This window comes from Pyxicephalus adspersus, chromosome 10 (genome assembly GCF_032062135.1).
Source record: "Pyxicephalus adspersus chromosome 10, UCB_Pads_2.0, whole genome shotgun sequence".
Classification (NCBI taxonomy): domain Eukaryota; kingdom Metazoa; phylum Chordata; class Amphibia; order Anura; family Pyxicephalidae; genus Pyxicephalus; species Pyxicephalus adspersus.
This window is the reverse complement of record NC_092867.1, coordinates 31,249,952-31,266,182: the sequence shown is the minus strand read 5'-3', so window position 1 is coordinate 31,266,182 and position 16,231 is coordinate 31,249,952. Positions and strand designations below refer to the sequence as shown.

The 16,231-nt window shown below is 39.2% G+C and overlaps 1 protein-coding gene across 1 annotated transcript; it reads right to left on the bottom strand.

Annotated features, from left to right (window-relative positions):
• Positions 1-4,335: 4,335 nt before the first annotated feature.
• On the bottom strand, positions 4,336-15,866 carry SIRT1 (sirtuin 1). Its single transcript, XM_072423840.1, has 9 exons — positions 15,518-15,866; positions 14,261-14,374; positions 12,538-12,779; positions 11,040-11,192; positions 10,352-10,499; positions 9,828-9,907; positions 8,492-8,678; positions 7,400-7,948; positions 4,336-6,029 (listed from the first exon to the last, which is right to left on the bottom strand). Exons 1-9 carry the CDS (start codon positions 15,834-15,836, stop codon positions 5,740-5,742), a joined length of 2,082 nt encoding a protein of 693 aa, XP_072279941.1. The 5' UTR covers positions 15,837-15,866; the 3' UTR covers positions 4,336-5,739.
• Between the last annotated feature and the right edge of the window lie 365 nt (positions 15,867-16,231).

Below are 16,231 nucleotides of genomic sequence, written 5' to 3'. Positions count from 1 at the left end.
GGACGTGACAAACCTTGGCCACGCCCACTTCCCTGGTGCCGACTGTACCATGTCCCCGGGGGAGGCAGCTCAAAGGAAAAAATCAATTTACTGGAAAAACAGGCGGCACAAAAACTCGTACATATAACATGTATGCTTCAATTTCTTTTTATTCTAGCACTTAGCTACGTTTCTGCCAAGGTAGACTAAAAAAACACGAAGTCATTTATGCTGGCTTATGGTTGGTATGAGCCACAGCCGCCCATGGGTGGAACATTCGCTGAATAACAAAATGTTTTGTGAGAGGGTGGGACTGGAAGCCCTATATAAACCTTATGTGTAGACAGTGATATGACCATGGACTTTGTAAAGCACTGTGCCATCCATCCATCCATCCTAAATCCATCCATCCATCCTAAATCCATCCATCCATCCATCCTCACGTACAGTGGCATCATGATGTCATAACCCAGCCCACTCTCCCATCGGCCCGGCCCCTCTGTCAAATTTTATTTCAAATTGTGGCCCCTGGCTAAAAAACTTTGCCCACCCCTGGTGTAGGCTCTGAAGAGAGAGAGAATCGGTATTCTTGGAGCGGGGTGACTGTAGTAATGGTGGAAACAATACTGAAGCGTACGGCTCGGCAACGGTTGCCTCATACAACTTAACACTACACTGACGTGACCCTGCACCTCCCTTGTTTTTCCGTTTCTAGTACAGTTTGTGAATTTAGAGCAATATAAAGGCAAAAATTGTCATTCAGAATAAAGGAATTTATTGGAATATTATTTTTGTTTTATTAATAATAAAACATAAAAATTGCAAATAATGTCCACATTTTTCTGTGGGCCACCAAAATTTTCTTGCAGACCAACAGTGCTCCAGGGACCATTGGTTCTAGACCACTGTTCCAGAGTATCCAGACTATGTTCATAGTCTCTTGTCAGATGTTGCATTTTGAAAAAGGCAGTATTTTACAAGACTGGGTTGCATTTGAGCTGCTTTGCCTGAAGTTAATGCACATTAACAGGATTTGTTGTATCCAGTAGGACACTGAATGTATTCTCATTTTGGAAATTGCAAGTTTTGGCAGTCCGTGGTCAACCATAACACCCAGTCATCCAATTATCCTGTCAATAAAAATATGACGCATGCACCCCTTCCACTGCATAGCTTTACTTTTATCAACATCAATAGTGTATTTAATACCAAATTCATTATGCTGCATTTCTGTTCCCTAAAACATTAATATTGGAAGAAATGGTTTTGTTTTTCCTCCCTTTTTTTCAGGTGTTTATTTGTAGTAGCATTACGTCCTTCAGACACTAGTCCGGTCTAAGGGCAGTTTGCCAGCCCAACCACCTTCAAAGACTTGAATTGGGACTGTTTTTTTATGGTTTTTGCAGCTTTTTAAAGTATTCTGGAGGACTGAAAATTGGGAAAGAAAAACTGAAAAAGCCACACTGCTTTGCTTGGTTTCACAAATGCCTAAAGAGGCCTGGTAATTATAACCTATTGCCTATTGGGAACTGCCGGGTGCCCAGTATAAATGCTATGCCTATTAACCGCCATTAACAACCATTAACACATCTGAACTAGCCCTATGGGTCCCAACAATAAACCCTGGGGTACATAACTAACACCCTTAGGCCAGTCAGACTATAAATAATTTATTCACTATTAGGGATGAGCAAGCGAGATTTTAAAACTCATTCTCGTGGCGAATTCAGTCATTCTCGCTTACCGAAATTGTAAGCGAGAACGGCCAATGTAAATTCACCAAATGTTGACCCTAGTTTATAATATTATTTTAATATAGGCCCCACAATGTCCTTGCATTAGTCCATCTTTACCAAGCTACTCAATAAAAAGTCTGTACAAACTAGACACAATGGATTTGTATGAGTTGTTTGCAATATGCAGTGGTTAGTACCAGCCAAAAGTAGTCCAACGAAGGACAACCAGTTACCCAGTTACAGGCTCCTGGGCACTCAGGCTCACTGGTATGTGTGGTCCAAACCCACAAAAGAGCTACTAAGCTCAAACTGGTAAACAAAGTACAGGACAGGGATGAGTCCTGGATAGCTGGTATATCCCCCCACCTCGGTTTAGGTTGTGGCCCCTCTAAAAAAAACTGGTTAACTACTGTGGAAGGAGTCCAGAGAATTTTCTTTGGCGATCAATGGTCATAGTTTGGTTAGCTTTCTAATAGGACCTGGGATCTAGTTGGGGCTTCCTATCTCACCACAGTACAGGCCAGGTTTTGTACACAGACAGACTGGTAGGTCTGGGGCATTCAGGAAAAATGGGGCTTAGTCTGAAGTGAAGCTGAAGGCAACAGCACTGGGCAGCTCCATGTTGTTTTGGAGGAAAGACCTGTAAATCATGCACCCCTTACTACCTCCGAGAATAAGCTGCTCTCCTGGACTAACTCACCAAAGGGACCTATTAGCGAATTAAGTAATTTGGTTTTCATTCTGCTGCTCAAGTGATGCTGTTAGATATCCCAATAAATGGACTATATTCTGAATTTCTTCATTGTCCTGTGTGGTTGCTGTTCCCCCTAACTTCTAAAGGATTCTGTTCCTAAAAGTAATTACGGTGCATCAAATACATTACGATGACAATGGGGTCTACACACTATTAGGTAGGTTGTTTTAATGCTTTGGCTGGTCATTGTATATGTGTATAGTCAGTACATTGGCAGAAATGCTGAACTTTTTTTGGATTGGTGAACGCTAAAGTTTTATGTTGGCAATAAAGCAGATTACTTAAACAGGACTGACGAAACGCAGGGTAAAGCCAAATAATGTTATTCCTAAATTGACCACAAAACACTGAGAAAGGCCCATTTCTGGAATATCATTGCTCATTATAGGATTCACAATTTTGTGTATGAAAACCAAAAGAAATGGACAACTGTACTCGCATTAAAGTGTATGTGCATGGCCACCATGGATATTATAGCCAAGCAGAGTAGTTAAATCTCATCTGTATTACTTTAATGTGTGATCCCCGAACTTGAACCTGATCTGATCTTGAATATCCCTTGTGGGCCTAGAGATGGTGATCACTTTTGTTACGAACTTCTAACCAGGACTCTGCTATGGTAGCTGCCTTCATTTTCCTGACCTTGATTTTGTTTACGATAAGATGCTTTACTGCTGGCTTGTGTGCAGGACAGAGGCTTTATTAGGAGGGGGGGGGGGTTCTCATGACATGCAGAATCTTCAGAATCTTTTGCAAAACACAGCAGCTGTGGGTGATCCAATAGACTGAGCTCTTCTTCAAGCTTTTGTAACTCTTTAAAGACCAAGACAAATTCTGCAGTTGTTTTTTTGCCTATCAAAGCACAGCTTGTTCACAACGTTAATGAATGTCTAGGCTCCATAAAGTTTTTTTCTTTTTTTTTTTTTGCTTTGTGATTAGCTCATTGTGAGGATTTTATACCGTAACTGCCACCACACTGCCTAATATATTGAAACATCTGAGCTAATTGCATTTATTAAAATAATGTAGTTGTTCTAACTTACAGTACATACAAATTAAACTTAAGAACAAAAACCTACAGTCCCTATCTCGTATGTAACCTGGGGACTACCTTTATAGCAAATATAAGACCCTACTCTATTACACCAGCACATCTAATAGTAGGACTTCCCATCACTAATACTGAGGAGTGCCTCAGTATGCAGTCCTAGATAAATGAGGGTGAAACTCCATCCTGAGTAAAGTGTCCTAAAATTAGTGGTCAAACAAAATCATAGATCAGGTATACAATTCTGATAAATATTCCTAACCTGGACCTATACTGAGGGAATATGTGCCCCACAATGACTATGCAGCTTGCAGCTGTGTTTGTTAGCTACATGCATGCTAAAATATCAGCTTTATAGCCAGGAACTTTTTAGAATGACTTAGGCAAAGACAGTTTACATAATCTCCCAGTATAAGTCCTCTCTGTTGCAAGCATTAGAGAAAGAAATACCCATACTACATATTAGACACTAAAAGAGTTCTTTAAACCCCTTTTAAATAAAAAAGGTAAAATATATGTTTTTTGTCCTTCCCCTTCTATCTTTACCACCACAGCAGAACAACCAGATTGTAGATTTATGGGTACTTCAAAGATGAACTCCAGCTACATGGTAAAAAAAACAAACAAAAAAAAAAAGTGAACTCTCACTGTCAAAGCAAAGCTACCAGAAAAAACAATACAAGTTCTGAACACCTTGAAAAGATATGCATACCTGAGACACAGACCAGAGTTCCCATTAAAAATAAAAAAACTGAGCAGCAGAAACTTAGATTATCAAGATTTATGTATGCTTAAAAACAGTAAGCATGGTACATAGACAGAATGCAACATTAATTTTAATGTAGACATCTAAATGTTACATTTACATGAATGGCTTAAATTGATTATTTAACGTCTGAAAAGCATTTATATCAATAAAGACCATGGATACAGATGTAATATTTACTTTCGAAAATGATAACCTACATAATGATTCTATCGTTTTAGCAAATTTAAAAATATCTGAATGCCATCAACTGATAGGTTCAATTCAAACTCTGTATTGGCTGGAATTGGGTACGTCTGCCAGTTTATAAGGTTGTAAGCCTCTCTCCAAGAATTAACAAGCCAAGGTGTAAAAACCTCACTATCTAGAATAAATAATCTAGCTGATTTGTCTTTAAAAGTCATTTGACATTCTTTTAATAACTCATTTTTGCAGTGAGGTGAGGTACAAATATAATACTATACAAGAATGTCCAAGATTATAAAATACTGACTGAAAGGACATTAAAAGCAGATCAACATTAAAGTACAAGTAGCTTGCATAATAGGATGATAGAATTTTTATTGAAATATCTCCTTCGATACAAATTCTGCCAGGAGGACAAAGCTCTTCCCATACCATACAGACAAAGACCAAAATAAAAATAAATTAGGCACATATTCTCAACGCAAAACAAGAGCCTTGACACTTCCATTTATATATTTATCTATATATATTCTTTTTTAACAAAAAGCTGCAAATCACATATTTAGAGAACAGATGTATTTATGCAGAGATGCAAGCTCCCATTTTGATCTTGTGGAGGGATATGCACATACGTGTATCAAAAAGGCAAAAAGTTAAGAAAACTTCTGGTTTATATTGGCTCATTTCCCCCCCAATCTCTCAAGCCTATATTACAAAAAAACTGTAATGTAACTAAGTCAATCAAGGGATAAGAGTTAACTAGAAAACTGTAGTTATCTGATAAAAAAATTAAAGACAAAAAATTGAAAAAGGAATATGTAAAATGTGTTAACCAACAATATACGGTTACTGGAAAAAAAAGGAAAGAAAAAAAAAAATAAACTTGTCTTTGGCCTATTTTAGCTGTTTTCTTTAACTTAAACCTTCTTTTTAAATACCTTTTAAACAAGAATGTGTGTTTTTATTAAAACAAAAATGTACTAAAGGTTACATAAATTATTAATCACAATACTGCATCTGAATTTCCACCACTAAGCAAAAAACAAAAACAGTAAACAGTTACAAAAAATAGTTACAGAATGGATTAGTGTGAATAGAAATTTCATAAAAACGAGAAAAAAAAATTCTCATGACCATTAACCTCCTGTGTTTTATTAAAGTATCATCTTTTGTTGTGCATGCTCTTTAGTCCACATATTGACATGCTTTTTTTCCTGTCCAATGTACTCATTAATGCTGGTGATTGGTGGATTTTAAGGCAATGTCCATACTATAACTTAGTAACTGTATCGTCATCACCTAGAGTCTCATTGTTCTCATATATTACAGCAGCTTCAGGCTCTTCCTCAAAACCTGCCCTATTTTCAGTGTCAGAGTCAAGATCATATTTAATGGGGTAGAAGTCTTCATTTTCACTGTCATCTTCAGCAGGTTCCTGTAGAGATTCACTGTCACTGTTTGTTCCACAAGAGCTAGATGACAGGTCGTCATCAGAGTCTGAGAATACTTCTGCACCATGGAAAATATAGCGATTTGGGGATAGAAATAAATATTGTGTGCCTGAAAAAAATCAAATAAAAAGATGATGAGAATGAGATCAAACACTTTTGGTACACATTAGCTACCAGAACAAGGGGACTGGCTCCAGAATTCTTAATTTGGAAGTTTAGTGTTAAGTTTATCTAACACAGTCTTCCTCCTCAATCTTGTGAAACACAGTATAGAATTAAGCAATGGGAACCCAATTGACATCAATGTCCCAAGTCATTGGTAACTTACAGCCATTGGACTGTTAGATTTCTTTTTTTACTTATATTCACAGAAGGACTGATTTCTGCATAATATAGTGAACAACTAGACCAGACTGCATATTTGAAAAATAGGACAAAGACAAATTTAGAGGGAACCTAGAAAAATTGTTCCAATGCTAAAAATTGATGAATGCACTCCTCAGGACTTTTTTGAGGTTTCCCCTGCTGCCAAACACTTGGAGCAAGCTGGGGATTAAAGAGCAAGTTTAACATTTAAAGCGGAACTTAAGTTCCGCTTTTAAAATTTTTGGATCAGGAAAGGCATTATTGCCAAATAGACAGGTAATGCATGTCGGATCGCTTTGTGGAACTGTCAAAAATGCTGATTTGTGCATGCCAGGATACTTGACAATCCCAACTTCCCATGTGCTTGCCAGGACTGAATGATTACTCAGGCATTACATCATCCTGGCCTGGCCAATCAAGATGGCTGAAGATTGCATCTAGGAAGAGAAGAAAAAATATGGCTGTGCCCTTTGATGGAATGGGTACAGGCGAGTATAGTGGGGTTTGGTTCCACTTTAAAGGATCTCTTTAACCTCCCTGGCGGTCTGAATACAAGCATTTTTAAATGTCAAAGTGGTACATTTAAAAATACTTATTTTAAATTTCCCTCCTGGTCTCGTTGCACGCTCGCAAGTCCTATGCCTGGCCTGCATCTGCGACCCCTGGCAGGTGGGCATCGTCAGGCTAGACAGATGCCGGGCATCAGTGGAGGAGGCCACGGGTAGGTGGGGACCAGGTAAGCTTTAAAACTCCCTTACAATTCCACCCCGAGTGTGGCTTGGGGCTACCTCTTTTGGTACTAAAAATTAACCACGAGCCACACTCGGGAATACAGCCAGGGACATTAAAGCAAAATAGAGATGATCTCACAGACAGAAGGTTTCTCTGGTTGTGTATTATTTATAAGTTCCCAAAGAAACACTTTTGACCACCAGTAAGCAGAAATACTAAAGCGAATAGTTAAATCACAGATTTTTTTCTCACCAATTTTGGTCATGTCATGTAGAGCGTCAACATTTTGGAACTTGATTTTATCAGGAGTAACTGCCACCCTGTTTGTCCAATTATGATTACATCACTATACCAAATGTCAACTGAATATAAATCGCTTACCATCTAGGCGTTTGCTTATCTGTTCCTTTGCAAATTTTGAAAAACTTGTCCTGGACGGATCAATACTGCTCTCGTTGTCAAACTTTTCTGGCTCTTCACCGTTGCTGGTTGGGGTCTCACTCACAGGTTCCAAAGGCTCTGGTGGTGTAAGTACTTCTCTTCCATCTATACTGCCTACAGTAGTTTTTCCTTTACAGCTTTGAGAAAGTTCAGAGTCACTTTCTGAAGACGGGCAATCTTCAAGTGGTGGAGTCAAAGGTAATTCTGGGTGAGCAAGGCCATCTTGAGAGATTAAATCATGCCCAGTGCCCAAAGCCTTAGACTGTGCATCTAGCATAATGGAAAGCACTTTGTTTGGTCGGGGAGGTTTCTCTGTGAGTTGAGTAAGTTTCAAGGAATTGTTACAGAGTTCTGTATACTTTTCACCCAGTCTCTGGCATAGCTCATTGATAATCACATCACAGTCTCCAAGAAGTTCAATATCAAAATGAAGATGAGGCAAAGGCTCTCTATTAATCAAAATCTGAGGCACTTCGTGTGGGATGGAACCTGAAAAAAAATCATTAAAACTTTATAATTGTAGAACTGTATTAAGATTAAAGAATTATGTTAGTAATTATATTAGGAATAAATGAATATGAGAGTAAGAGATGCAATAGGTCTGTAAAATTGGAATATTTAGAGAAATAGACTTTTTCCAGGAATCACATTTTTGATACTTAGAACTGCCAGGAAACGCAGAGGATACAGCAGTACAAAAGTATTTTTTTTTTTTTTTTTTTTTTTTAAAGGTTTAGATTTATAAAGCTATTTTTAAATATGATTTATCAATAAAATACTATTACACATTTTTTTCCTGAAGCACTTTACTGGCATCTTCAAAAGCATTAAAAGGGATCACTTCATTATAATATATATTCACACAAATCTCTTTAAAAAACATCTGGCATTCCTGGTGGGAATCAATTATTGCCAATGAAACAAAAAGATCCACTCAAGGAATGTCTGATTCCCTGTTTTATAAATACAGCCCATGGTGTTTATTATTTCTAATACTTCTGTTTAGGTTCAAGTTTTCACTTGACCACTTACTTGGAATTAAAGCCACTGGTCTCACTTTCAATGAGGAGCCAATAACAATAAGAAGGTCAACCTCATCCTTGTCATACTTCATTGCCCTGTGAAATTGTTCAGGCAAATTCTCTCCAAAAAATACAATATCAGGCTTCATAATTGCAAGGGGCTCTTCTGGCGGACACCTGGGACATCGTGGAACAACCTGCACAGAGATCAAACATAATTGCCTTGTTAAAAAGTTTGTTTTTTTTGGCTTTCCAAGGTTTAAATTAATTTTGGGATAAACTACATTTAAGTAACTGCTTAAAAGTTCTAATCCACAAATTTTTATTTTTTCATTCTAGCACTCTCCTATTTTTATTTCAGACAAATACACTAAGGTTTCTGACCCTACCCAAATGACTTACTGCAGTTTAGCAAAAAACAACCAATTCTACTCTAACTGTAATGCCAAACAGACCTTGTAGCAAAATGAAGGATATGTCAGGATCATATCTTTGCATATGAGCTTGCTCCTTCTATCATGCAACAGTATCGGAGTTCAAAAATTGGCTGCTAGGTGTGAGCGCTACAAATTAGGTGTGTTGTTGTGTGGTGGTGGGTGGCGATAAATGCTTGTCCTGACATTCCAAACAGTGAAGTGGCACTAAGCATGGGAGCACTATTGAAGAAACAGTCACTTTGCCCTGCATGGGCTAGGTAACAGCTCCTTCAATGTAGTCACACTGGGACAGTTTTACCCAAAATGCTGCCCCCAGCAAAAAAGCTGGTTTAAGGTTTGCAATGACTTGATCCATGTTTGTTCTAATATTAAACTAACCTCATTGGCTTTTAAGTATATTTAAAGAGAATAATAAGCAAAAAGCAATAAACAAAACTTAAAAAAAAAGTGTGTACACATATACATAATTTACATTTTATTATTAATCCACCCTGCAAAACAAGATAATTAGGACTGCGTACACATGTTGAATTATTGTCGCTGGAAACAATCTTTCATAGTTTCCAAAAATGAGTGACAGATGAATGAACCAAAGCTGTATATACAGCACCATTCTGTTCAATAGACACGGAAGAAAAAGTGATTGGCACCGACTGTATTCCTCTCCCTTCCCCACACAACTAAGTATCAGATCCTTATGCCCCAACTGAGGTTTTTACTGGAAGCTGCTACATCACTACTGTGTTCTGTACTTCTCATTTCTTCTCAACTCTTAGCAAGCAATCAATCTTTTTCTGTGTTTTCCTGCTCCTAGCTCAATTCTAAATTACCACTGGATAAAGCACATTATATATCACCTAATCATCTAAAATAATATTTACCAGATTCAAAAATAAAGGCATACATTACCTGATTAAATATGTCCTCTCTGACAGCTTCACAGTCAACTTTGTGTTTGCATATTAGACAAGAAGCCATTGCAAATGATCCTATGGAGAAAGCAATTATCTATATTACAACATAAAACCAAATACCACTATATAATAAAGAAAATATTAACTGCAGTCAAAAAATACATTTAACAACTCTCACTAAAGATATTGATTGTGAGATGAAAATACGTTTAAGAAAACTGCAGTCAGAAGCCCAAAATACTTTAACAGAATTGGAGCCTAAATTAATACCAACATTAGAAATATGATGATAAATGCTTTGTGGCCTGTATCACATATCCTAATAATCCCATACATACTGGGACACTTCCAGATAACTCTTAAGTATATCTATAGTATGAGAGCAGAGTTTATTCTGTATGCTCTTATTAAATAACATGTCAGGGAATTTCATTTTGGGCCTTAAGAAACATTGATTTCAATGGATCCATTCAACTGTTACCACATTGAGTAAGGAAAAAGGATTTTACAACTACTCACCATGACACTGGATAATTCTCTGAATTCCTGCTACTTGTTCCAGTGTGTCTATATTCTGAGTATAGTTTCTCAGTAATTTTCCTTCTTTATCCAACATAGCAATAAACTTGTGGCAGAGAGATGGCTGGAATTGGCCTGGAAAAATTTCCTAAAACAAAAAAAACAGTGTTAAAAAGACTGAAATGCCTGATGTAACAACTATATATTTGTTTAATGTATAATCAGAGCAAGGATACAATATAAAGCAGTGGTGGACAACCTTTTTGGACCCACGGACTACTAAATGCATGGGGAGCGGTGTGTCACTCAAAGGGGAAGAAACTTCCCCCAGAATGACGTCATGATGCCAGAGACACAACCTGCCCACCGCTCAGCCTACAATCTGTACGGGAGTCGTGGTCCAGGGCTCTGGCTGGTCCCCCCCATATATGGGAGACAGTGTTCACACTCCCATACAGATCAGCCTCGTGTTGCTGGACCTCACTAAGTAATTTGCTGCAATGTTACACTTATCACTAAAGGAGACTAGGGGAAAAATTCCTTTGAACTGCTCTAAGCCTAGCAAAAATCCTTGCCAGGATCCCAAGGATTGGTTGGTTTAAAATATTTGTGTTACTTTACATTTGAGAAGTCAGGAATGTATTTATGTAGATTTATGTAAAACAATAGGCAAATTCATAAAAAGTACCTTTGCAAATTTAAAAAATGGTCTTGGGTCCTTTCTGAAGTATTCAATATCAAACATTGCTTGAGGATTAGGAAGATCAGGAAAATCCACTGCTAGACGTGCATAAATGCCATCCCTTGATCTAAAATCTGGGATTCCACAGGAGACTGAAACCTAAAAGATTAAAAAAAAAACAAAAAAAAAAAACACTTAGTGAAGGTAAAATTGTTACCATAGCACATTCTAGCGCAATCAAAGATTGGAAAGATAAATACTTTTACCGATACAGTGAGATATCAGACAACTCCATTTCCATGTCTCTGTACACATTGTGGGGTTTATTTATCAAACATGACAATCTTTTCAGCTGATCAACCCAATCAAAGATGGAGAACGCAGAAGTTGCACTGTGCACAAACTATCTTTATGGACGTTTGCCATTTGATAAATAAGCCCCTAGGTTATGAAATATCAAAAATTTGATATTGAAACAATTATCTCATACAGACAATAGTATTAAATCCTCAGGCACTTAGATCACATTATTTACGGAAACTTAATCAGGCATTCCAGGTTAGATGTGAATTAACTCAATGTTTCCATTTACAAAGAAGAGTACCGGGAGATCTGTTATTAAGCTACTTTGTTAAAAAAAACCCTAGCTGCACAAGCTTTTACGTTTCTTTTAAACCAAACTAAATCACATTTCATTTAGCTAGATACGTTTTAAATACATCAAAACAAAAAAAAGGTGTGCAAAATATTTTTTTAAGAAAGCAACCATAGCCCGAGTATAAAAACCTGTCACCTGACAGCATGCTGCATAGTGGGCTCCTTGCTCAATGTATAGAATAGGTGGTTCAACACGCACCTATCAAGTCAAAAGTTTCTAAAAGGAAGCATGAACTTTATTGACTGATGAGCTATGAGTCTGACTTGGTGAGGGGACCTTGCAGACCGCTACAATGCAAGGCAATGCGTAGTCAGCGAGTGGACTTCCCCTACAGCAGGGGTTGGCAAACCCTGGTCTTTAGACGAGATATGGCCTAGCCCGTAGTTCGTTCCGGCGGCAACCCTCGGATCCGGAGCCGCGGGTTGCCGGCGGATCGGCCAGGGGGCATTAGCAACTACCAGAGCCACAGGAGCTCCGGTGCCGCCTTCCTGCAGTTGCTATCCTATTTACCGCGGCCTACGCAGGGGGCGATCTCTGTGGTGGGCTGAGCCAATAGGGCGGGTCCAGGCTAGTGTGCTCCCACCCACCCCATAAATGGCCTAGTGGCCAAAAAACTTTGCCGAACCCTGCCCTACAGCATGTTGGCAAGAAACAATTTTTTCCTGAGGTTGTGGCTGCTTTAAAAAGAAAATAAACAGACATTGAACACATTTTGGCTTTACACATCTGCAAAGCAGTTGATGTGAACTGAAGGTTTAGGGGTTTATAACATTTGAATCAAAACACAGATATAGGAGAAGTACTGACAATGCAAAATAAAAAAATTCTTCAAACATTATAGCTTACCCCCGCTCCAGTTAATACCATTATTTTCTTGCTCTCTTGCAGGAGTTTAACAGCATCTTCAATAGTATTAATGTCTTTGCGCTTTTTTCGTTTTGGTGGATCTGACAGTATGTTGATTACAATTTGCCAGAGAGTCATATCATCTAAATCAGGAGGTGCGACCGAGTCAGGGAGCAGATCCCTTAGAATGGTCCGCGGGTCGGTGCCCATCATTAGATGTCGCTGAACAAATGTGTAAGGACCTGAAAAACATTATAATCGGGGATAAGTGTGATTTATATGATATTACATCTTTCAGAAACTGTTTAGTTATGGGATAAAATTAGGTTTGTACAGAAAACGCTTTTTAAGGGCAATCTTTTCAGTTGATTGGCACTTTCCTCACTCATAACCTCATCACACGCACAGCTTCAAGACCTTTTTAGAGCTGCCCCAACTCTCTGGAATGGTCTTCGTCGTCCTATTCGGCTTGCTCCTACTTTCTGCTCATTTAAAAGAGCTCTCAAAACCCATTTCTTTAAACTTGCCTACCCATCTTCTTCTATCTCTTAAACCCTCACTACTTCCCATCACTCCATATCTCCCTTCCTATTGTGTGAGACTTCCCCCACCTCCTAGATTGTAAGCTCTCCGGGGCAGGGTCCTCTTCTCCTCCTGTGTCACTGTGTGTCATTTGCAACCCCTATTGAATGTTCAGCGCTGTGTAATATGTTGGTGCTATATAAACCCTGTTTAACCCCTCTATACCCACTCGGTATTCCCGAGTGTGACTAAGGGTGGATTTTACCTGCAAATAGTGGTAATCCTGAGCACACTGGGGTCGCTTTATCCTAAAAAAAAAAAAAACCCTCTTACCTTGTTCCGTCGCTGTCCCTCGGTGTCCTGCTGGTCCCCGCAGGTCCTGGGGACACATCCGTCTTCTTCAATCCCTAGCCACGCAATGCAGAGACGATCTCCGGGGTTTCCCGGTGACGTTGGTATGGGCGGGAGGATTAGCGGGAAATTCAAATAATTTTGTATTAAATTCAATACAAAATAGCTGTACTGGAACCAATACAAAGAAATTTTATATATATTATATATGCTACTGTACACTTACATTACATGTTTATTTTTTACCAGATTTTTGTATTTTTTATTTAAAGTTTATTAATGAATGTATTGAATATTGGACATATTTCAGTGAGTCATGCCTTAGAATTATACCCTACGACGTAAAAAAAATTTCATGCAAAAAAAAATGTAACTCTTTTTGCATGGAAATTTGAACAGAATAAGAACGCCAGGGGGGTCAATAATAATAATGCTAAGCAGAGTTACACGTGTGCTTAGCGGCTAAACAAGATGGCTAAAAATCTAAACCAGGAAGAATAAAAGAAAGAAGCTAGTGGGGCTTGGATACAGAACAGGGACAGGCGAGTATATTAGATCAGGTAGGTAAGGTTTTTTTTTTTTTTGCAGAAGAGACATCACCTGTCCCCCCTGCAATAAAGGACATATCTGGTTGCAATTTTTTATTCTTCGTTCCTCTTTTAAAGTCTCAGGGTTCTTCAAGACAGCAAAGCTTACGCACACTGATCAGGTAAGTATAAGGATTTGTCTTTCACACAATATTGCTTTCCACCCTGACAGGGTAACTTTACACTTACAAACTGTGATTTACATAATATCACCCCGTCAGACACACACCACAACCTCTTTGGAGAGAAGTGATCATCTATACCTATGCAAGGCTTGGGGGTCCAGTCGCTGGAGCTGGCATGGGAAGTTCTGTCGTCTTCATCACTGTCACATGAATGAAAGCCACCAACAAGGTCATCATCCAGATGGAGATCCTCTGAAAATGTAAATACAAAAAAATAATCAGCAAGACTTTTTATTGGTTTGTCACAAAACCTTCCACACTTCTCAAAAGCAAATAAAACATTTTTTTTGTATAAAGTTTTCCTGTGACTGCAAATCACCTAATGTGCTTCCATTTTAATTCTCAGTTTAGGAATGATCAGATTCATACTATAGCACAGAAGGAATGTGCGTTATGTCACGCGTCAAGGAAGCCCAGGTATTTAGGCTACAGAATGTAACAAAACTCACCAACATTTCTAGGGTGACACGCAAAATAAATTGCAACTGACCACCTGACAACAGAGGATTTCACCCCCATTTCACTTTTGCTTTTGTCTGCAAAGTAGCAAGTAAAATCAGTAAAAATATAAAAATTATAGGTTTGGTAAAGCACAACTAGACTTCTTGCAAAATCTGCAATCAGAATTCTCCCCAGAAATGTTTAATCTGGGTGTGAAAAAGCTGTAGGCGGTTGGCAGCCCCTGTATTGTGACTCAACTTTTCAGTAACCAGTGAACAATACTAATAGCCGGGTGATTATTGAAATGTGCCGGGTGGTTCGCCCAGCTATAAAGAGCCGGAGAGAGAACGATGGAGATGGACGGGCAATGCGTCTTCTGCAATCAAACTGTTTTTTACCTATGCTTGCCATTTAAAAAAGAAACATGTGGATCTGGGCAGCTCAGCATAGGGTGCGAGGGGTACTCACCAGAAGTGGGACAGGTAGGTGTATAAGAAGAAAAAAAAACAAAAAAAAAAACAAAAAACAAACTGCAATCAGACAGGTGAAGGTATTTCAGTGCAGAAAGAAATCACTTGTCCTTTCAGCAAAAGGGAACTAAACTCACAATATATATATATATATATATATATATATATATATAAATAAAACAAGCAAATCTTTATTTTAGCAGAAGGATCAGTCAGGGGATGTCCCCGCTTGCTGACATTTTTTATTTAGATCTGCTTTACAAATTCATATTCTACACACATAAATAGGTAATAAAAGTTTCCTAAACCTGACATGTCATGTGTACAAAGCTTGGTGTAATTCATTGTGATAGGATACATGGGATACTACTAGAGCCTGCGGTGACACCTCTCCCCCTCAGCCAGTGACACTCCTCAGCCCCACCTCCATAGTGAGCCTCGTGCTCCGCCAGGCCTCCATGGAGCAGCTCCTCCTCAGGCTGCATTGCTGGGTGCCGCTGTTCCCCGAGCAGGCCCGGAAGCGGGGAACTCTCATTGTGCGCTCCCTCCGCTGAGGCCTCTCCCTCTTCCAGGGTTCCCAGCTCCGCCGACACTCCCGCTCTCCCTTCTTTCTCGCCGGATAGTGGCGGCCCGCCTTGAGCGAAGTCTATTCGCTGCCTTTTAGCGGCCGGCTCGCCGTTTTCTTTCGGCAAAGCGAAGAGAACGCCGGTGTGATTAAAACCCAGCCGATCCGCGTCCGCCATTTTCCCACAGCCTGAAGTAGGAGCCGCCCATCGAGCGGTGAGGGGAGCCCGGCCGACCCACGTGACACGTCCACCAATCGCCAGCCGGCCTCGTGACGTAAACAATAACAAACCTTGTCACGTGGAATAGGTAGCGGAGGTGTCAGTGCGGCTTGGTGCTGATAAAACATTCACCGGGCGAAACATTTCACACTGCTACAGAATGATGAATATCCCTAGGTCTGTCAGGGTCTTCTGGTGCCGGTGACAACTGTCCTGTCCAGTGCATGTCTCGGTGTCACATGGGTCCATAGGGAAAGGAATCTCCTCAGCAATGTGAAAACAGCTGGAACTTTTCCCTCAAGTCTTCTTTTAGGGCTCTATTTCCAAAACAAGGAATCTGACATTCACTCAAA